Source organism: Podarcis raffonei, chromosome 14, assembly GCF_027172205.1.
Source record: "Podarcis raffonei isolate rPodRaf1 chromosome 14, rPodRaf1.pri, whole genome shotgun sequence".
Lineage (NCBI taxonomy): Eukaryota > Metazoa > Chordata > Lepidosauria > Squamata > Lacertidae > Podarcis > Podarcis raffonei.
The window spans coordinates 29,047,249-29,068,630 of record NC_070615.1 but is presented as its reverse complement, the minus strand read 5'-3'; the positions used below and the strand labels follow the sequence as shown (position 1 = coordinate 29,068,630).

The following is a 21,382-nucleotide window of genomic DNA, read 5'->3' as shown; positions in this document are numbered from 1 at the left end:
AGTTGTTTATTTCCTTGACATCTGAATGATGCTCAGGGGTGCTGTGGGCAACACTGGCCTCCGTCCCTTTTTCCTCTCCCCCCCCCCCCCGCCCTCTTGTATTTATGCTTCCAAAAGGCTCACACGACTACAAGCTCCCCGAGTGAATGATGCTGCTGGGCCTGGCCAGGGGGTTCTTCCCAGGCCCCTGCAGGGCAGTGTGAAGAGGCACCTCGTAGACCGGGGGCAGCAGCTGGGGCTGCCCAGAGGACTCCCAAGCAGAAGAGAGGAGGCGATGGGAACACTACATGAGGGAGGGTGTTCAAAAAAGGGTGTGAGGCTGCTGACTGCAGGCAAGGGGTGACATAACTGGGCTCCTGAACCCCACAGCGGTACCACAGAAAGAATGTAGTTGGTCAAGGGAGCCGTGGACCCAAAAGGTTGAAAGCCTCTGGTTTAACTAGATACTGCATGAAGAAGTACTTTATCTGTCCTGACTCATCCAGGGATAATCAGGATTGGAATCCAACAGCATCTGAAGCACCACCAGCTTAGCCTGAGTGACAGAGATGCATGTTTATAGGACCTGCCCTGTTATTTCCATTGCAAATTTTAAAAATGATTTTAGCACTGATTGTTTATTTTGCTCTAAGCCACCCTGGTATCTTATGGTGAAGGGCTGGTAAGAAATCCAATTAATAGCAGTAACCCAAAACGCTGGACATTGAGCCATTGAGGTGACTCTGTAAGCAAAATGTCTGAGAAAGCCCCTGTCTCAGGGGTGGGGGCACACAACACTCCAGCCTCCTTTGCTTTTACATTTAAATATATACTGTTGTTTCTTTTACAAAAAAATCTTTTATTTAAAAACATTGCATTACAAAAAACACTCAGAGGCAAATTATGAGCCAGCAAGACATCCTACCAGCGTACCTACAAATTGCAGCAATTGTCACTTGCTAGGATAAAACGCCACCCAAGTTGCAAGAACAGGTATGCTCAGCAATTTAACAAGTGGTTGATGTGAGAGGTCAGAGGGAAGTAGCCAGATTGATAGAGCCATGTTGACACCACCAGCCGTTGTCAGGTAATGGACCCCCATGAGCTGAAGGATCTCCTACAGGGAGAACTGGAGGCCACAGAGGACCTGTTCCAAGATCCAACCCCCCAGGCCCACCCCAATTGAAATACAGCTACCAGGAACAATTTTTTTCTCACCTTCTACCCAGGAAATACTATTGCAGGGCTTAATCTCAGCCATTACCTCTCAGACACCTCCCCTGCTTTTCCAGGGTGATACATGACCCTATCTGCCAGCAATGCCCTTTTGCATATTACCCGGGAGAAATCATAGAATCTTAGAGTTGGAAAGGGACCCCAGGGTCATCTAGTCCAACCCCCTGCAATGCAGCAATCTCAGCTAAAGCATCCATGACAGATGGGGAGATGCCCACCCTCTCCTACCAATGGGCCTTTGTAGGAGACGGTGGGCACCCCTCCCCAATAAACCTGGCATGAAACCTGCTCCAGAAAGCCCCCTTGCTGCAGTGGCAGCTTAGAGGTAGCTTCAGACTGCAGAGACAGGGACTTCCCCTTGATACATATGCTTGAAGATAAAGCAGTGCTCTCTTGCATGAAGCCCTGCAAAATGCTCTATCAGTGGCATCTCCAGGCAGGGCTAAGAAACCCCAAAGAGTGACTGCCTGTCACTAGATGATAATGAGCTAAACGGCCCAGTGGTCTGATTGAGAAGGAACACCTCTGTATACTGTTCTTCTACTGAAAGGTGCTTTCTGCTCTACAGGAAGTTTGCTTTGCCGAAAACACAATGATGGCGGAATCCTGGAGAGGCTTTGCTGAACTGGGTCCTCCTGCAAATGGTCCAGAGAGCATGCTGGTGTACGCTGATGCTGCCGCTCACCAATGGAGGAAATCACCCCTCCGTAACAGGGCAGCCTGGGCCCCACAGCCAGTTCTTCCATCCTCCAAGGAGATCAGTTTCCTGCCATTTGCCGCCTGCATGTCCCTGCCTGGTCCCATCATGACGGAGGGGGGTAATACGCTTGCAACGGCCTCTCCGTGGCACAAATGCGCATGGCCTGGTACGTGTGCAGCAAGAGGCAGGGGAAGCGGGATGTGAAGTACTGGACAAACCCGCGTGGGACGGCCCCCAGGGTTTCCTGGACGCTGCTGGGCAGTTCGTGGTAATGGTGTTTCTGTAGGGAGAAAGGAAGTCAAGGGCCACCCATGGCACATCGCACAGAACCACCGTGGAAAGGAGGCTGTAGGCTGGCTGCACAGGCATATCCTTTGCACAGCTTCTGGTTCCACCTCCTGTTGGCCTCCTTGCTTTCTGCCCCACCAGCAATCACCGCTCTAGGGCAGGGACACACCTGAGTAATGGGGGAAACACAAGGTACCTTATTCCTCATGGCCCTCAGGAGATCACGCACCGAGTTGCCTTTGTACGTACGGAACTTCCTGAGGTCTGCGGGAGGGAAATGGCACAGGTGAGCACCTTCGCAGCTGCTTTTCCAGGATAATTTGACTGTTCTGCATGGTGGGTGGAGACTCTCTCCTGCCCCCTGTGGGTCAGAACTGGTGGGGAGGGGGAGAGGAACCCTAGAGGCAGAGCCTGTACCTGTCTGCAGGGGGATGGAGATATGCGTCCGCCAGTTGTCTCTCACCACCACTTGCCCTCTGGCCTCTAGTGCACGGACAACGGGCCCATCCGCTGGCTCCTTTTCAATGCGGTCGCTGACATCCTAGATGCAGAGGAGTTTGCTAAAAGCCCCCCGAGCTTTGCAAGCATGACGAGTCCTGCACCTGTTGGATTTCTGCCTGGCTTGCACCCCCCAGCCCACCTTCTAGGGTGCTCACCTGAAAGAACTGCAGCTGCTTCTCGTGGCTCCAGAAGAAGGGATGCAGGAGGACCTGTGTGGCTGACGGACGCAAACGGGGGTCGCTGCTGATCATGGCTTCTATCAATTCCCGGCCGATGACGTTGTCTGGGGTGGAAGGGGGCAGGCAGAAAGTGAGCTGGGCCCTTCCCATACATTCCTGGTTAAGCTTACAGTACCCATGCAAGGTATCCCGGACATTATCAACGCTTTGCAGATGGGTGGGGCTGAGATTGAGAGCGACTTGCTTAAAGCCAGCTGCTGAGTCTGCAGAGCAGAGGCAAGGTTTGGATCAGGGACATCACAGTCTGTAACTTCACCCTGATAGCTAGATCCATTCTCACCTGTCCTCCAGGTGAGCTTGGCTGCAAATGAAGCCTCTCCATGCACAAAGGAGGAGGAGTCAGGGATGTTTCTTTCTGTTAGCAGAACTGCCCCCCCCCGCCTGCCCGCCCCCCAGATATGATAGTGGGTGATGCTCCTCACCATGTGCCTCCTGTTGGAGATGCGCCAGCTGGTAGGCCCCGGTGAGGATGTTTGCCTGGCGGTGAAAGCCGTCTCCAAAGGGATGCTGCCCGCTGGACACGACATAGTAAAATATGCAGCCAGCCGAGAAGATGTCCACTGCACTCGTCTGCCGGAGACAAAAGGAGTCCTGCGGGAAACTGCCTCTTTCTTTGCTCCCAAAGCCAGACCCTTTGCTTCGCCACCACTACCCATCCCAGGCCAGGTCAGGTCTCCAGCAGGCCTGTGGCATCCCCAACCTCCGCAGCAGAGAACCTCACGGCCCGCAGGAGCCGCTTCACCCTGCCTGAATCGTAAACACAGGAGCCTGGGCAGGTGGACGCTACTCACGGGGTTCTCCTTTGGATCCTCTCTCAGCACTTCGGGTGCAATCCACCCCTCGGTGCCCGGAATGCCGGAGCGGAGGCTGAAACTGCGCCGCCCCCTCTGCAGCTTCTTGCACAGGCCAAAGTCAGAGATGATGGCGCGGATCTTCCCGTGGCTGTTTGGGGCTGAGATCAAGATGTTGCAGGGCTTCAGGTCGCGGTGGACTGAGAAGACACACAGAGCGTTGATCTAATGGAGTGGGGAGGCAGCTGGCCCTCTGGGTACAGCCTCAGGTTCAATCCCCAAAAGCATCCCCAAGTAGGTTTGGGAGAGACTCCTGCCGGAAATCCTGGGGAGCTACTGCTGCTGCCAGCCAGTGTAGACAATACTGAGCTAGGTGGATCAGGCAACTTTCTAGGTTCCTGTGCCCTTTGATGCGTCACCTAGGAACACCACCACCTGTCTTCAGGTGTGCGGGTAGGGGGGCTTGCCCTTACCTATGCTGAGGGAGTGCAAATGAGCCAACCCAGACATGGTTTGATGCAGCAGCGAGACGGGATCCAGACTTTGCCGGTTGAATGTCGGGCTCTCCACATACTAAAAGGGGGACAGAAAGATGGGGCAGAATGACTTCGCTGGGGAACCAAGGAGGGAGGTTCTGCCACCACCTGCCCAGTGGGCCCTGTGCGAATCATAAATATGTGATTAAACTTAGTCTCAGAAAGATAACCTTAAAGGCACTGCCCAACTCAGAGCACAGAGACGAACCCATTCCTTACAAACCAAACAAATAACATTTTGGAGGGACTCAAATTGCAACCAGAGAACTTGAAAAAGCAAAGCAAGCCATGTACAGTGGTACCTCGGGTTAAGTACTTAATTCACTCCGGAGGTCCGTTCTTAACCTGAAACTGTTCTTAACCTGAAGCACCACTTTAGCTAATGGGGCCTCCTGCTGCTGCTGCGCCACCGGAGCACGATTTCTGTTCTCATCCTGAAGTTCTTAACCCGAGGTAATATTTCTGGGTTAGCGGAATCTGTAACCTGAAGCGTATGTAACCCGAGGTACCACTGTACTCACGGTTTCATCAAAGTTTTCTTTTCAGTATACAGACTTGGGCTTTTAAAAGGGACACCACTTTTAACCTCTGCTCCCCTGCCCCATCCCAAATATTTTTGTTGGTAGGGATACAAGTCAAAAGTATACTGTTTCTAATATGGAATCTTTTAGCTCTACATAGAGCTCGAACCCACAGCCCTGAGATAAAGAATCTCATGCTTTACCAACTGAGATATCCACCTGTGTGTGTGTGTGTGTTTGTGTGTGGTTAAGTCCCCCAATATACCATCACAAAAAGAGAACAGAAGGAGCCCATCCAACTGGCCTCTGGCAGTGGCAGCACCTCAGTTCTCATTACTCCAGAGCAGGGGTGTCAAACTCAAATTCATCGGGGGGCCGCATCAGCAGTTTGGTCACCCTCAAAGGGCCGGTTGTATCTGTAGGACTTTATCAAAGTTATTTTTCCTTAGGCACTGGTGTGTGTTGTCTTGAACCTATACACTATTTAATATACCTATTCCAGTACGATTTTAAATAAGAATAGAAGAAGAAATAATAATGATTTTTTAAAAAGATGACGAGATGGGCTTCCAGGCAGACTGGAGCTCCAACGGGGAGGAGACAGGAGCCTGTCCCAACAGAGCAGAGCAGAAGCAAATGTTGCCTCCCCCTGCCCTGCCGCCACACTCAGGAGTCGGAGGATACGGAGCTGCAGTTTGGACAGCAGCAGTTTCTTCCTTGCAAGGGAGCCCCAGCGGCACTGCGGGCGCAGGTGGCCAGGATGTCCTGCTGGGGCCCCGAGCTGCTGCAGTTGCTCCTGGGGAGGGGGCTATCCGCCAAGTCCTCCGGCCTGGAGAAAGCCGATGTGTTGGCGTGGGGAGGGGAGCGGTGTTTCATAGCCAGGCTCCCGCAGCCAAGTTGCTGGCAGGCTCCCACTTTGCTCCAGCCGCCCAGATGCTTCGCCTCTCCCAGCCCAGCCAGGGCGCGCCGCCTGTGGCAGGACCTGCGCCAGGTCCCTGCTCTCCACTTGCCTCCGCCGTTCCCTTCCCCGCCTGCCAGCCCTGCTACTTACCCACCAGACCCCCAGCCAGCCCCTGGCCCCGCCGCCCGCACCCCTGGCCATCTCCTCGCCAGCTGCAGCGCCGCAGTGGCCTCTTCTTGCGGCCCGAGTGAGTGAGCGAGCGGCGTTCCAAGCATGGCTCTCGCTCCCTGCCTCCGCGGCTCTCTTGGGCTCCAAAAGTTGCCACACGCGTGACCCACCCCCTCGAGCTGCCGCGCCTGGGAGGCTGCGAGGGGCAGAGGCAGCCGGCTCCGAGCTCGGCTTTGCGTGACTGCCTCCTCTGCAGCGAGCCCCGGACTGGACCGAGCGAGCAGAAAGCCTCTTTGCCCGGCCCGCGAGGCAGGCGAAAGTTGCGGGACCCGCCAGTAGGCAGTGCCGACGGGGCGTGTCGGTTGGAGCCCTGTCTGCAAGCAGGCAGGGAAGGCTGTTGGCGTGGGTCACTTTTTAGAAAGGCAGAGAGCCTCCGCCGGAGTGCGGACCCTAAAATCTGGGTCGGGACCAGTAAAAAGGACGAGAAGCTCGCTACCTCGCCCTTGATGCCACGGGCCACATGACGAGGTCTGGCGGGCCGGATTTGGCCCGCGGGCCTTGTGTTTGACACCCGTGCTCCAGAGGATGAATGGAGATGAAGTTCCCATCATCCTGCTGTTTCTGTAGTGGGGCTACCTTTGAGGGTGACCCAGAAACTACAACTAATCCAGAATCCAGCTAGACTGGTGACTGGGAGCAGCTGCCGAGACCATATAACACCAGTCCTGAAAGACCTACATTGGCTCGCAATACGTTTCCGAGCTGATCATTAAAGCCCTAAACAGCCTTGGCCCAGTATACCTGAAGGAGCATCTCCACCCCCATCGTTCAGCCCAGAAACTAAGGTCCAGCTCCAAGGGCCTTCTAGCAGTTCCCTCACTGCGATAAGTGAAGCCACAGGGAACCAGGCAGAGGGCCTTCTCGGTAGTGGCCCCCTCCCTGCGGAACGCCCTCCCATCAGATGTCAAGGAAATAAACAACTATCTGACTTTTAGAAGACACCTGAAGGCAGCCCTGTTTAGGGAAGTTTTTAATGTTTGATGTTTTGAAGCCAGTGTGGTGTAGTGGTTAAGAGCAGTAGTCTCGTAATCTGGGGAACCGGGTTCGTGTCTCGGCTCCTCCACATGCAGCTGCTGGGTGACCTTGGGCCAGTCACACTTCTTTGAAGTCTCTCAGCCCCACTCACCTCACAGAGTGTTTGTTGTGGGGGAGGAAGGGAAAGGAGAATGTTAGCCGCTTTGAAATTCCTGAAGGGGAGTGAAAGGCGGGATATCAAATCCAAACTCTTCTTCTTATTATTATTGTGTTTTTAATGTTCTGTTGGGAGCCACCCAGAGTTGCTGGGGAGGCCTGGCCAGATGGGTGGGTGGAGCATAAGTAATAAATTGTTGTTGTTTTTATCACCATCACCAACTTCATCATCATCCAGGCCATGTGTGGCAAAGATGCCCAGATGCAAAGGACAGCCAGGGACCCCCGCATATGCCCAGCAATTGGTATTGAGAAGCACGGCTGCCTCCGACTGTGGAGGCAGTGCGTAGCCATCCTGGCTAGGAGTCATTGATAGCCCTCGCCTCCCCACACCCCTCTTCCTCCCCGCAGCTCACCTCCTGCAGCGTGGCAGAGCACAGCTCGATGGCAATGTAGTGGAACTGCCTGTCCATCTCTGTGCAGAAGTAGCGCACCACGTTGGGGTGTTCGTCCGACTCGCGCAGCAGCTGCACCTCCCGATCCACCAGGTGGATGCACTCAGGAAGCAGGCGCTTCACTGCCACTTGGCGCCCATCAAAGTGACCCCTAGCGAGGGAGAGGAAAGAAGCAGTCCATGGCTCAGCCAGCCAGGTTGGCTCAGCTGCACCCAGTCAGTTGCACCTGGACCCCAGGGCTGGAAACTCCCTCAGCTCCCTCTCTGGATATCTCCCTGGGCTCCAGGTGTCTTGGGAGGAAGCCTTCTTGGACATTGGTCTGCGCTTGCAGGTTGGACCACCCTCCTCCTCTCCTGCCAAAGCTCTCTCTCAATAAATCTCCCGACTCTCCCAGAAGGCAACACCTTCAGAGATGCACTGCTGAGCTCTTGCTCCTTTTTCTGCTTGGAGATCAGTCACAGAGCAAAAGGAAACTGTAGGGAAATGGCCAGCACCTGCATTGCATGCAGAAAGTCCTTGGGTTCAATCCCCAGGTAGGGCTGGGAGAAAATCCTGTCTGAAATCCCGGAGAGCTGCTGCCAGTCCGTGTAGACAATGCTGAGTTAGATGGACCAACGCTCTGGCTCAGGACATAGGAAGCTTATAAAGAGTCAGACCATTGCTCTACATAACCCAGTATTGTTAACACTGACTGGCAGCAGCTCTCTAGGGTTTCAAGACAGGAGTCTCTCCCAGGCCTGCCTGGAACTGTTGGGGACTAAACCAAGATCCTTCTGCATGTCTTCTCTGCCACCGAGTTGCGGACCTTCCAGGAGAAGGTATATCCTTCTGTTCCGGGTTCACCCAGGCACCTCTTACCTGAAGACAAAGGTGCCCCCTGCCCCACGGCCCAGGACATCTTTGGGATTGAAGGAGATCTTCCCCACCTGGATGGTTTCTAGGTCAGCACCTGCTGCGAGGAGAGAGGGAGAGTGGCTGATGCTCAGAAGGGCAGGCGGAGGCCACTCCAGGCTCAGAATGCCAGGTGTTGCCTGAATCCCACCTGGCTGAGGGAGCTTAGTACCCCCCCCCCCCGCAAAGCAAAATGAAAACCTTGGCTGCACCAGGACTTTGACAGCACCAACCTGGGCTGCTGCTTCTGAGAAGAAGACTCTGGCTCGTCTCCCCATCCGTCCATTCAGAAGAAGAAGAAGGGCCCAAACTCTGGTCTGGAGTTATTCCTGGTGAATCCCTGGAGGCTGTGGGAGTATGCTCCCCAGAGCTGTGACTGGCAGGGGACCACCCCATCCCTTGCTCCTGCTGCAGGAGCTGCAACTTCTCCTCCAGCTGCTGGTGCAGCAGCTGCTGCCGCTGCCGCTCTTGGTTCTGTTGCTGTTGCATTTGCTGGGTGGGAGGCAAGAATGAAACACACCACCCATGTCTTTAGCCCCTTCCCCTTCCCCAGTATGGGAGTGGGAGGGCTGCCTGGATCCTGGGCTGCCTGGATCCTGCCACAGGCTACACAGGTATTGGGATTTGACCTCCGAGGCAGGATTTAGCATTCCAAAGTTTCTAGTCCTCATTGCTGTGCAGACAGCAGGTTCCCTTCCCATCATGGTGCAAGTGGCAGGTTAATATAAGAACATAATAAGAGCTCTGTTGGATCAGGCCAATGGCCCATCTAGACCAGTGTCCTGTTCTCACAGGGGCCACCAAGATGCCTGTGGGAAACCCACAAACAGGATTCAAGCACAAGAGCACTCTCTCCCCCTCCTGCAACTGGTATCCAGAGCCATTAGTGCCTCTGACCATGGAGGTACAGCATAGCCCTCATGCCTAGTAGCCACCGAGAGGTAGCCCTCAGGACTATGGAATTCCTTTAAAGCTACCCAAGTCGGTGGCCATTGCCACTTCCTGCAGAAGTGAGTTCCATAGTTTAACAAAGAAGCACGTTCTTCTTTGAAGTCAAGGGCTGATCTCAGGGCAGAGAAGTGGGTGGCCTAGGCAGGACTAGAGAGCCAGGACTCACTGCTGGGGGGGTGGGGTTGAACAGTACTTCCCAAAGCTGCCCCCAAAGGGGAAAAAGACCAAAGCCCACTCACCCAGAGAAGGAGGAAGAAGAGCCCCGCGCCCAGGAACACAGCAGCCACGCCAGCCGTCGCCAGCTCCAAGCGGCTGAACCCAGGGTAAATCTCCGTCTGCTCCATCTCCAAGCGGGGGTCTGCGCTGTGCCAGCTATCCTCATCATGTGGCCTCTGACTATGTGAGGCCAGGAACTAAAACAGGCAAATGCCATAAATAATAATAAACAAAACATACCCCTGTACCTAGACATTAGGCACACAGACACCCTTGGCAAGGCTGCCTTCTGGAACATCCCCTCTCGCCATCCAGACCCCCACCCTGTCCAAGCACACACACTCTATTCTCTATCACAGAAGCAGCTTTAGCACACACCCACACACCCCACCCTTGCTCCACTCACATCGTCAAAGAGGGTCCTGGGAGAGGAGCTGTGGGACAGGATGACCTCTGGGCTCCTCCGCAGAGTCTGGGGGAAAGCCCTCAGCATGGTGGTGTGGACCACGGGTGGCAATTCGTGGTGCCCTGCGGGGAAATAAAACATTCTGCTTTATTTGTGGTTCTGCAGGTAAAGGTAAAAAGGTAAAGGACCCCTGGATGGTTAAGTCCGGTCAAAGGTGACTATGGGGTTACGGCGCTCATCTCACTTTCAGGCCAAGGGAGCCAGCGTTTGTCTGCAGACAGCTTTCCGGGTCATGTGGCCAGAATGACTAAACCGCTTCTGGCACAATGGGACACCATGACGGAAACCAGAGCGCATGGAAACACCGTGTACCTTCCCACTGCAGTGGTACCTATTTATCTACTTGCACTGGCATGCTTTTGAACTGCTAGGTTGGCAGGAGCTGGGACAGAGCGACGGGAGCTCATCCCGTTGTGCAGATTCGAACTGCCAACCTTCTGATTGGCAAGCCAATCTGCAATGCTTGCCCAATGGAGTCACGTTGCTGCTGCTTGAGGGGGCATCCTGGATCCATAGCAGTGGTTCCCAAAGTGGAAGGTATCATCCCTTCCCCATTTCTTTTGTATGCAGAGCAAAATTTTAAAAAGGGGGCCAATGCTTCATCATGGTGTGTTTGTGTGTGTGTGTGTGTGCGCGCGCGCATGCGCGCGTGCCTGCCTGCCTGCTTAGGGAGGAAGGGGACTCACCTATCAGCAGCCACTGGCTATGAGGGATGGTGATACTGCCCTGTGGGTACTTGACGCTTGTGCTGGGCGTGATCTCGCACTCACCGGACTTCTGGATCGTCACGTCTTCTGTAGTGGGGCCACTGCTGCGGGCCAGTGTCAGCCCCTGAGGCTGTAGCAGGCAGGGACACACAAAAAAAGTTCTGTGAGCACCCTCCTCCTCCTCCTCCACCTGCCCAGGGCCACCCAAGGGGTGAAGAGGACACTCACAACAAGAGCTGTGCCCTCGTGCACTAAGGACGTCAAGGCGTAGAAACCTGCAGCGTACTTGCCCACGTACAGCGTTGGCCTAGAAAATTGGGGAGTGGGGTGGAGAGGGTGCACATCAGTGACACCGTAGGGCAAAGCTCAGCATTCTAGCAGAGAACTTGCCAGCACAAACTGAGCAGTCTCCCGCTTGCTGTGGATTAAGCCTGCGGAACTCACTGCCACAGGACACCCCCCCCAAATACCCACAGCAGCCGAGTCTTGGCGGTGAAGTCCTTGGTGGACTGGTAGTTCCAGTGGATGAAGAAATGAGTGTCTTGGGAGCGCAGGACGAGGTAGCGCAGACTCTCCACGGCAACATTGAGGTAGGGCATCCGCTGCAAGCTGTCCTGGTGCCAGGTGTACACGCCAACCACAGGGGAGCCGTAGTCCTGCATCCACAGCACCTGCCCACTCTCCTTGCCAACCGTCACCAGCAGGCCGTCTCCGCTAGAGGCAAAGTGGGCCATTTCTGGGCAGAGGGTGAAGGTTAAGGAAAACCAGTAAGTGGCTTCCCTGAACAATGTTATCTCGCTTTCCAGAGGGATAGTTCCTGGTGCATCTGGTAAAATGGTCTGCAGTCCGTGCACATTTATGATGCAAGAAGAAAAGGTTGTCTTTAATGTGCCACAAGACTCTATGTTGCAAACCCTCCAAGTGTCCTGACTTTCCAGGGACAGTCCTGGAATTATGAAAGCAATCCCAGCTTCTGATTTGATCCAAGAATATCCCTGTTTCCCCCCTCCCAGCAACGCTGCCACTCAGCTCCAGGAAGAGGATGAACCAGAGCTTGCCCTGAGCGGTGGCAGTGGCAGCTATGAGGAAGCATCCCACTGCCTCTCCATGGCTGCTGCTGCCAGCCTCTTCCCTTGGGCAGCTCCTAGCGGCTGCTGGAGATCAGGTGAGGAGGAGGAGGAGGAGAGGTTGCTGTCCCTGATGCCCAGCCCAGCATGATGCCCCAGCTCAGGGGGGCAGGCAGAGGGCAGGGCCACCCTGGGTGGGAAGAAAGGGGGAGCAGAGTGCAAGGAGTCTTGTTTTTTTTTTTAATTAAATGCTTTGTGCATCCGCATCTAATCTCACCCCTTTTAAAAATTTATGTATTCATGTGTCCCATTGGTGCTGTGGTGGTGGAAATGCTCGGGGGTGCAGGATAAAAAGAGGGGGTTGAGTAGGGTCACTTGTGGGGCACTTGAAACAATGCCAATCTTCTCTTTGCAAACCCAGCTGCGAAAGAAAGTTGAGGGTGGGGTGGAGTGGGGGGGGAGTTATGGGTGGGAGGAGCTGCACCCCCTAGATCCACAAAAATTCTTGAAAAGCATAGAAAGTAGTCACTTAGCTGAGGTTCTGCCTCCCCCAGCAGAAGCCTCCCTCCCTCCAATGAAAGCCTGCCGTCTGCAATGTCCTCTTTTTGAGGTATATGGTGGACGCTTGGGTTATGAACGTAATCCATGCGGGATGCACGTTTGCAACCCGCAGCGTCCGCAACCTGCAGCGGCACATCTGCGCATGCACGGGTTGTGATTCGGCACTTCTGCGCATGTGCGACTGCCGAAACCCGGAAGTAACCCATTCCAGTACTTCCGTGTTTTGGTGGTCCGCAACCAAAAAAATGCAACCTGAAGCATCTGTAACCCAAGGTATGACTGTATTTACTCATGGTTTCCCCAAAAAAGCTCAGAAACTTGGGGGGAAGGGGTGATATTCTAAAAGAAGCTCAACAACTTTGGCTACTCCCCTAACAATCCTGGCTATGCCCATGGATGGACCCACATCACCTGCCCAGCCAAGGCCCTTCTCTTTTGCCTTTCCAGTTACCCACCATAGTCATTGTTCTGGTCCTGAAACGGGACAGAGTACTCGAGGTAGGTGGCGTTCCAGCGCAGGTGGCGGGACTTGGTGTCATACATGGTGATGCTGTACTCTGCAGGCGGAAAATACCTGGTGTGGTCACAGAGCCTGTCACATCCCACCCACTTCCAGGAGCAAGGCACATTCAAGGCCTGCATGTTCTTGACTGCACCAGCGTTGGGCAAATGGTGTGGATATCTGCTTCCTGTGGGATTCTGCTCAGGAGCCAAGAAGGGAGTTCCTGCTCCCTCCTGCAATAAACTGTTACGTTTACAAGCCAAAAAGGGAACCCAGACTTACGAGTGCGTCCAATGTAGAGCAGTGGAGTTTGGGGGCACAGACCATCCCAAGCCTCGGTAGACAGTGTGGTCTGCTTCTTCCCAGATGCTGGATCTACAACAAACCACGTGTCCTCTTTTTTCCCTGGGGAAATGGCAGTGGGGAGAGGGATATTTGCTTGGTACCCATTGCAGTCACCCCATAAATGGGTGAGTGGCACTTTTGGCTTAATCCGCCTCATTATATCTGAATGTGCACAGTGGCCCACACAAGCTCATGCCTTATTTCTAAACTGAAAAGTGCTGGGGATCAAATCTCCTTCTCACTTAAGAAATGTATTTGTTTATTTCAGTGGTTCCTGAATTTTTCTGGGCTACTGCCCCCTTGGTTCCCTAAACTCATCCCCAAAGCCTCCTACGCTGCAGTATAAAAAGCATTATTCAGAATAGTGGTTTGCATGACCCACCAAGGAAGATAACAACACAATAAAATTCAAAACAGGAACCATTAATGGCGCATTGATTCAAAATCCAGTTAAAACAGATTTGTTTAATTAATTCAAGAAAACCTGATGAGTTTGATCCAGTAATGCCAGCTTTTCAAAGTGTGAAAAGTGCACCTGCCTGCCACCCCCTTATCTCTCAGCTCCACCCCCCAGGTAATCCCACCCCCACTGGATTTTATTTGATAAAACTGTGTACACCACTTCATTGTAAATAAAACCTCTAGGATGATTGTTCTTCTGACTTCCTACAGTCCTTCGTTGGTGAAGGAAAGGAACTCCACACATGCTCAGAGGCACTCTTATTCAAAATGCAAACAGGCTCCACAATACCCTCTGCTTCACATACTTGCTCGGCCATCTAGAAACTCACTAGGATCCTAATTGTTGTGGAAGTTGACTGTTGTTGCTTTAGTTCTCTGTACACCACAGAGATATATTTTATAGAATTTTTAGTAGTTATTATTATCATCATCATCATCATTCCCTGACTCACAGCTGCCCCACACATCCCACCAGCTTATACCTGTGTAGAGAATCCCATCGGAGCTTCGGCAAGGAGAAGACTGGACCAGCTCAGGGATGGTGAAAGGCAGCTTCTGTAGCACAGACAGATGGGATAAGAGTAAAAATGCAGCAGTTGGGCCACAGGGCCACCTCCCCTTGGCTTGAGGAGGTCCTCCTGTGCTAGAGAGCCAGCCTGCCTCCCCTAGAGCCACGCAGCCTCCCTCCGCTGCTCCCAGGCCACTCACCATAAGGCCTTCCTTGTTCTTGCCTCCCAGGACATACAAGCTGCCATCATTTGGGTCTGGAAGAAATGCTGGCCTGAGCCAGGAACACAGGCGAAAGACAACAGCTGCTCAGTTGCTGCTGATCCTCTTCCTCTGTGGAAAAGTGCTCCCTGCTCCTCTGGGCAAGTGGCTACTTTGCTAAGCTCAGAATTACAACTCAGGGGATCCACACACACCCCTCCACCGATTCACATACCACCAGCCAGCAGGCAATGCCTCCCAGAGCCCTCTGCCAGCACCCCAGTCTGAACTTGGTACCCAGAGCAGAATTTGGCATCGGGAAAAGCTCAAAATTCATGCTTTCCCATTCATTCATTCATTTTAAAAATCCCAACATTTGTGCAGATTTCACAGAGCTGATTCTCACAGCTGTTGTCTGGACCCCTGGAGCAGTAACTGCTCTCTTATTTTCCCTGATGGTTTAAGTACCATTTCCAAACCTTTTACCCCACCTCTCTGTCGCTCTCTTCTGCCTCTGACACCAGGGGTGGAGAACCTCATGCACAGGGGCCAAATGTGGCCTCTCCATCCCACTCTCCCCAGGCCACACCTCCTATCCCAAGGCCACAGCCCCACCAGCCCTGCTTCCCACTCTTCCTTACCAGACTTGAACCCTGATAATGCCTTTCCCTTGCCTGGATGGAAGACAGAATGGTGTGAGTGTGTAGCAACTAACCTGGTGCCCAGAGGTGAAATCTGCATTTCTTGCCATGCCCACTCTTGCCTATGGCTCTGCCCACCACGGAAGAGCATCTGCCAGAGGGTTGCCCCAAAATGAAAATGGCTTTTGGGCTGAAAAGGGTTCCTTATTCTTGTCCTACAACATCTGCATCTTGGAAAGGGGCCAGGCAGGTGGGATGTACAAACAAACTACATCTGGGTTAGTCTTAGGGCATGGAAAGAGGGCGCTTTTGGCTGTCACCTCCAGACAAAACTGGGAACCCATCTGGCTGGCTTGCTGAAGCCCTTGGGAGTCAGGCTGTGGATTGGGAAGACAGCTGTTCCTACCAAGGGGAAAGCACCCAGCCCTTTTCCTGCAGGAGGCTACACTCACTCTGCCACGTAATCCGGCACCTGCAGAGGTGGATCTGGAAGGAGAAAGTGGAGGGGTGCTTACTCAGATTATTATTATTATTATTATTATTATTATTATTATTATTATTATTAAGCCCAGTCCTGCAAGGTGAAAGGCACCTAGCCAGTGCACAACCCCAACCCAGCATCCATGGGTTTCTGCTGCTACTCACCATCCTTCAGGGTCCACTTGACATCTCCTGTCTTCCTGCTCACTGCGTGGAGGGTCCCGTCAAGGGTTGACACGAAGAGCAGCGTTTCCGCAACAGTGGATGTGCTGCCAGCAAGACACTGGGGGGGGGGGGGCAGGCCCGGAAGAGATGAAGCGGGGTGAGTTTGGAACACAGAGCCACAGCAAGCCCTTTTCCTGCCTTCTTGTGCACAGTCGCTCCAGAGGCTGGTCCTGTGCTGCCAGCTTCCTCCTCTTCCTTACTATCAGGGTTACCCTAGTAGAACTCAGCAGCCCCATCTCACCAGGCGCCAGACAGCACTGCAGAGCCAACTAGGTGGCTGACTCAGTGCATGGTGGTAGGCTGGACCAGATGACCCTTTGGGTCCCTTCCAGCTCTTCTGTGATTCTACGACTCAGTCTAAGGCAGCTCAAGCAAAGGGCCTCTGCTCAGGAGCAGAACATGTGCTTGGCATGCAGAATCTCCCAGGTTCAGTTCTCTCATGACATCTGCAGGAAGGGCTGAGGAAAGTCTTCCCCCGAGACCTGCTGCTGCTGCTGCCAGTCAGTGTAGGCAGTCCTGAACTAGATGGACCAATGGTCTTCTCGAAACTTGATTTGAGTGTCTTGGTGGTCCTGCCTGCAGCCTCCAACCCTGGCAGCAGAGCCTTCCCAGGTAAAAGAGAGGACCTAGTTTTGCCAGCCAAAACGGGGAGTGGGGAGGAAAGGGGACCCTGTGGGGAGCATCGGATGGCACCCAGTGATCACATCCACCCCATATTTCTGAAGCGCTCCTATGCCACTCAGAGAGGCATGGAGCACAGTTAAGCCATGGAACCTGCTCCTGCAGATGGGCTTTAAAAGAGAATGGCATAGATGGCTTTAAAGAGGATTGGAGAAATCCATGGAGGGCTATCAATGGCTAGTAGCCAGAGTGGCTATTCTCAGCCTCCTTGGTCAGAGGCAGCAATGCTTCAGCTGCTGGAAAGCACAGGAGGGGAGAGGCCCCTTGTGCTGGGCTCCTGCTTAGGGGTTTCCCATTGGGGCATTTGGTTGGCCCCTGTGAGAACAAGAGGCTGGACTAGATGCGCCATGGGCTGATCCAGAAGGCTTACTCCCAAGATACCTGAAGAAACGAGTTCCCACGCTTTCTCGGGGAAAGGAACAATAACGCTCGAAGTGGTTTGTGTGTGTGACATTCGCCCACCCCACGACCCCGCTTCCGGGTCTGCCAGAGAAACCCCTGCAGCCGGGGGGACCTGCCACATTCGGGCGCATTCCTGGAGGGCAACAGCCGGACTTGTGCCAGCTCACCTGCTGCGCCCGCCCGCCAACTCCAGCCGGGCGCACCCTTTGGGCAAACAGCTTAGCAAACACGGCGGTGGAGGGGAGAGTGAGAGTCTTCCTTCTCCTCCTGCTCCTCCTCCTCCTCGGGACCAGGAGGAGAAAGCCAGCCTTCTCCTCAGCCCCCCACCCTGCTGTCTGAAAGCGCCCCCATTTCCACGCCCCCCTTTCTTTTTGTCCTCGCGAAGGACTAGCGCCTTGGCGGGGCCGGCATCATGCTCTGCTTCAGGAAAAGAAGACTTAGGGGAGCAGGAAAGAAAGCCATCTCCTCTTGTCTTCAAGGGCTCCGGGACTCAGGAGAGCGCTGAATGGTGTTTTTTTTTTTTGGGTGGGTGGTGGATTGCTCCGCGGGCTTCCAAGTTGGCAGAGTCAGCCCACGGCGGGGAGAGGGGGGTCTGTCCCAACGCCCTACAGGGGGGAAGCCTTGGGCGTCCCGACAGCATCTCCCACCAGCCCTGGGCTTAGGATCCGCTCCACTCCTGCAGCTGGGCTCGGCTGGGGCTGGTGGGCATCACATTTTAGGAGGCGACACCCCACGCCCCACACAGCCTTACCTGGGCTAGCAGGGCGCCGAGGAGGCGGAGGAGGAGCAGACGCGGTCCGCGGGTGCCCCGTCGGGGCTGTTGCTCCGGAGAGTGGCGCATGACTGCTCTTGCCGCGGGTTCCGGGCATCCTCCTCCTCATTTGTTCCAGGGGCCGCGACTACAGCCGAGACCCCCGCAAGCCCGACGCCCCGGCTCCATTCCGGCAGGTTCCGCGCAGGGAGGAGGCGGACCTGCCACGCTACCGCCTTCCCGGGCGCTGCTGCCCCACCTGGCACACGCCTCCGCCCCAGATCCGGGTCCCTGCCCTGCCCTGCCGGGACCAACAGCCAGGAGGACGGGGCTCGCTGATTTCCCCTTCCCAAGCACTCCCCCCCCCCCGGCCACCGCCAGTAGAATGGGCACTCTGCACGGGCCCAGAGGCACACAGAGGATTTCAATTCTTTATGAGGATGGCTGCTTTTGCAAACACACGTTCATGTGTGTATGAGAGATAGAGATTCCCACTTCTGAGGGTCAGGGCTTTCCATTGCTCAGACCCAGCCAGAACCAGGAAGTGGGACATGCTGGGCAGGGTGGTAAGGAAGGCTGCTGGCACTAATGAAGAGAGCAGAAGGAAGCAAAGGCAACAACCGAGCATATACAAAGTGCAGAGTGAGCATGTGCAAAGAGCCCTTCCTTTTTTGAGTTTGGAAAAAAGAACAGCCCTTTCTCCAGAACCCCTCCTCAAATGGCATTTTGAACTCCAGATCCCCCTCCCAGTGAAAGTAAGGAGAGCTGGGTTATGAGCTGGCAGTGCTGCTCTCACACACCTTTTCAGATACAGCCTTGAAACCACAATCTGCCCACAGATCTCACTAGCAGGAAGTGCTGGACAAAAAACTGCGCAGGCGGAGAAGGAGACACATTGGAAGGCCTGTACAAGGCCAACCAGGAACCTGTCTGTTTGGCCTTCACTCCTCAGTTGCATGAACAGCTGCCCAAGACCAGTCCAGCAGCTCCAATATATTATATTAAACTTCCCACCTTTGTGCCCAACACAGAGTAGTTTTTATCCACTCAACAGGGATGCCAAGTACTCCTTCACACAGTGCAGAGTTAAAATTATGGAACTTGCTCCCACAGGAGGCAGTGAATGATGTCCACCAACTTGGAGGTCTTCAAAATAAAATTGGACAAATTTGTGGAGGAGAGGGCTATCGATGGCTACCAGCCATGGTGGCTATTGCTTTGGATCTACTGGAATACCAGTTGCTGGAAATCACAGGAGTGTTCTTGTGCTCTGGTCCTGCTAGCTGGCTTCCCATTGGGGCATCTGGTTGGCCACTGTGGGAATAGGATTCTGAGCCAGATGGGCCACTAGCCTGTTCCAGAAGGTTCTTATGTTCTTAAGTATTATTTCACCTACTTAGTAATTTAGAGATACTTGCAATAAGTGTTACATGTGAGGATCCCCGACAAAGATGCGTTTCTCTACCAAATATCCTCACTGCTGAAGGGGTGGGGGGTGGGCTTTCATCGCTCAAAGCCTGCCTTATATGGAGTCAGACCAATGGTCCATCTAGCTCAGTATTGTTAACACTGACTGGAAGCAGCTTTCTGAGGTTTCAGGTAGCGAGTCTTTCCCAACGCTACCTTGAGATGCCATCCTCCACACCTCCAAACCCCCCCCCCCAATTCAATAGCACTATGTGGGACAGGTACCATGTGAAAAACCACTCAACACAACCAAAAGTGTTCATTATCAAAGTTTAATTGACAAGACTGATTGATCTTACAGAATAGAACAAGGAGAATAATTGCCGGACAAAGTTACACTTAAAAATATTTCAGCAGTGCACGTCTAAGACTTAATGTTCACCCAGCCTCATTCATGCCTTCCTGTTCCCATAACCGGCCCTGGAAATGATAAACTGCTGCTCTGCAGAGGACCTGGGATGAGGGTGAATCAGGCTGGGCTATTTGGGATAGACACACTGCCTGCCTAGCTTCTGTCCATGCAAGGAACTGGCTAAGATTCAGAGGGCAGGCACATGATGGCGCAAGAGAAATTCACCCCAGCACAGGGCAACTCTTCACACAGGAAGGGATACTGGGGGAGATGGAAGATTTCCCGATACTGAACACCAAGATCCCAGCCCCTGAAATGCATCCATACCAGTGTTAAACAGGTCTGTGTGTACATGTGCATGCCAACCACACCCCAGCTGGCTGCTTTCACTGCTTGGGCCCTTCTTGGGCGCTCCATTTGCTTGTGAAGCTGTCCACAAGGGGTGGGCATGATGTGGGCAGGTCATTCTTGCCTGTTGGAAGGTCTGGGAGACTAGGAGGGAGGAGGGCAAGTGGTGAAAGCCTGTCCTGTAAGACCAAACAGCTAGCATGTGTCCGTGCTGGGAGAAGGGCATATTGAGGTTCCCTATGGCTGCAAGTCTGAAGGAGGAGAGTTCTCCAAATATGGCACCTTGGGTGGGAGAAATTCATTGCACAACAGAACCTAGATTTTTGGCCCTGGTTAAGAAAATGGAAAGAAAATCAACAACTCAGCAAGAGCAAGATTAGCCCTGGAACACCACCCCCGTTTCCTAGGCACCAAATGCAGAGTAATTTCCTAATCACCAGCATTACATGGGATGTTTCTGCTCCATGCGATTGAGACAAATTCCTTTCCCAACCAGAGGTCATCCAGATGTTTTAAACATCTCCCATGATGGCTAGGGCTGATTGATGCTGTAGTCCAAAACATCTGGAGTATACGTGGTTGGGGAAAGCAGGGGAAAACATGAAGCTATGGGGTTTTTTTTTAATCCTGGCAGTTTTTTTGTAAAAAGAACTGAAAATCTGCCTCAAAAAGGATGGAGATCATGGGAGTGGTGAATGGAGATATGCTCCCAAGGTGGTTTTTTCATTAAAAAATACTCACAGGGGAACACCCACCCACTTCTTTGTGTCTGCTGAAGCCTTCCCTAATAAGCAGTCCAAAGCAGCACCTGTAATCTAAAGTCAAGTCCTTTGATATTTCCTTCCACTAAGAAGAGACACCTCATTTTCCACTCAGAGACACTTTAAGAAGGTACACACACAAGCAAATGTTTTCCAACAGGCTCATTAAATGATCTGAATATAACCTGCATGTAAACATGGCACCAGGGAGGCTTTTAAGCAGCGATGCTTTCAAGCTGCAGAAAGACACTTCCTCACAGAAAGGGATTGCAATTTGGAAGCAAGCAGAGGCAAAGAATGATATCTCAGGCAGCAGGACAGGACAGACAATGAAGGGGGAAAACAAAAACACCAGCAGCATTAGGAAGCCAGTTCTACTGAGGCCGTCCAGTTCAGCCTTCTGCATCAATGTGGCTGCCCCTCTCTTGCACAGAAATCCAATTAATATTGGCATGCTGGAGGAAACTCAAGTCCCCCTCTCCTAAGCACATGGGGTGCAACGAGTTGTCAGATTAGGTACTCTTCCACAAGCTGGCGCTTTCCAGCGGTTTTGGACTGCAACTACCAGCACCTACAAAGGTCAGCCACACTGCTATCGAAATGTGTTCAATTGAATAGTCATAGAATCATAGAACTGTAGAGATGGAATGCACCCCAAGGGACACCTAGTTCAACCCCCTGCAAGGAAGGAATCACAGAGGGGTACAGATACACACATGGACTGAAAAAGACACAGCAGGATGTTGTGAATATGCAGCAAGCTTGAAAAAGCTGCTTGTTCGTAGTCAGTACCTGAAGCAAGAGCTGCCTCCACGATCAAAGGTGGAATCGTTCATAAAGGCTCAAGTGGGGCTGGAGCTGCATTCCAAATGCCTAAAGATCAGAATAAGAA

At 53.3% G+C, this 21,382-nt stretch overlaps 1 protein-coding gene across 2 annotated transcripts; it reads right to left on the bottom strand.

Moving 5' to 3' along the window:
• Positions 1 to 1,589: 1,589 nt before the first annotated feature.
• ERN2 (endoplasmic reticulum to nucleus signaling 2) lies at positions 1,590 to 17,860 on the bottom strand. 2 transcript variants are annotated; one of them, XM_053365232.1, is made up of 22 exons: positions 17,563 to 17,857; positions 15,669 to 15,786; positions 15,476 to 15,509; positions 14,383 to 14,455; positions 14,157 to 14,229; positions 13,150 to 13,272; positions 12,821 to 12,922; positions 11,212 to 11,473; positions 10,966 to 11,044; positions 10,717 to 10,867; positions 9,971 to 10,092; positions 9,588 to 9,761; positions 8,631 to 8,889; positions 8,365 to 8,458; positions 7,468 to 7,657; positions 4,208 to 4,307; positions 3,735 to 3,934; positions 3,366 to 3,513; positions 2,860 to 2,987; positions 2,621 to 2,744; positions 2,400 to 2,467; positions 1,590 to 2,195 (listed from the first exon to the last, which is right to left on the bottom strand). In XM_053365232.1, exons 1-22 carry the CDS (start codon positions 17,650 to 17,652, stop codon positions 2,019 to 2,021), a joined length of 2,889 nt encoding a protein of 962 aa, XP_053221207.1. In that variant the 5' UTR covers positions 17,653 to 17,857; the 3' UTR covers positions 1,590 to 2,018. The 2 variants fall into 2 exon arrangements, with proteins under 2 accessions (XP_053221207.1, XP_053221208.1); XM_053365233.1 differs by lacking the exon at positions 2,621 to 2,744 and having other exon boundaries at positions 2,089 to 2,195; positions 17,563 to 17,860.
• Positions 17,861 to 21,382: the final 3,522 nt, after the last annotated feature.

What these genes read in the sequence shown, in the direction of transcription:
- ERN2 (XM_053365232.1), bottom strand. Translation starts at nt 17,652, where the DNA reads ATGCGCCACTCTCCGGAGCAACAGCCCCGACGGGGCACCCGCGGACCG. An exon ending in GCTCTACATTGGACGCACTC is followed by an intron (nt 12,923 to 13,149) that starts GTAAGTCTGGGT and finishes TTCCGCCTGCAG; the next exon opens with AGTACAGCATCACCATGTAT. An exon ending in TTTGCACTCCCTCAGCATAG is followed by an intron (nt 3,935 to 4,207) that starts GTAAGGGCAAGC and finishes GTGTCTTCTCAG; the next exon opens with TCCACCGCGACCTGAAGCCC.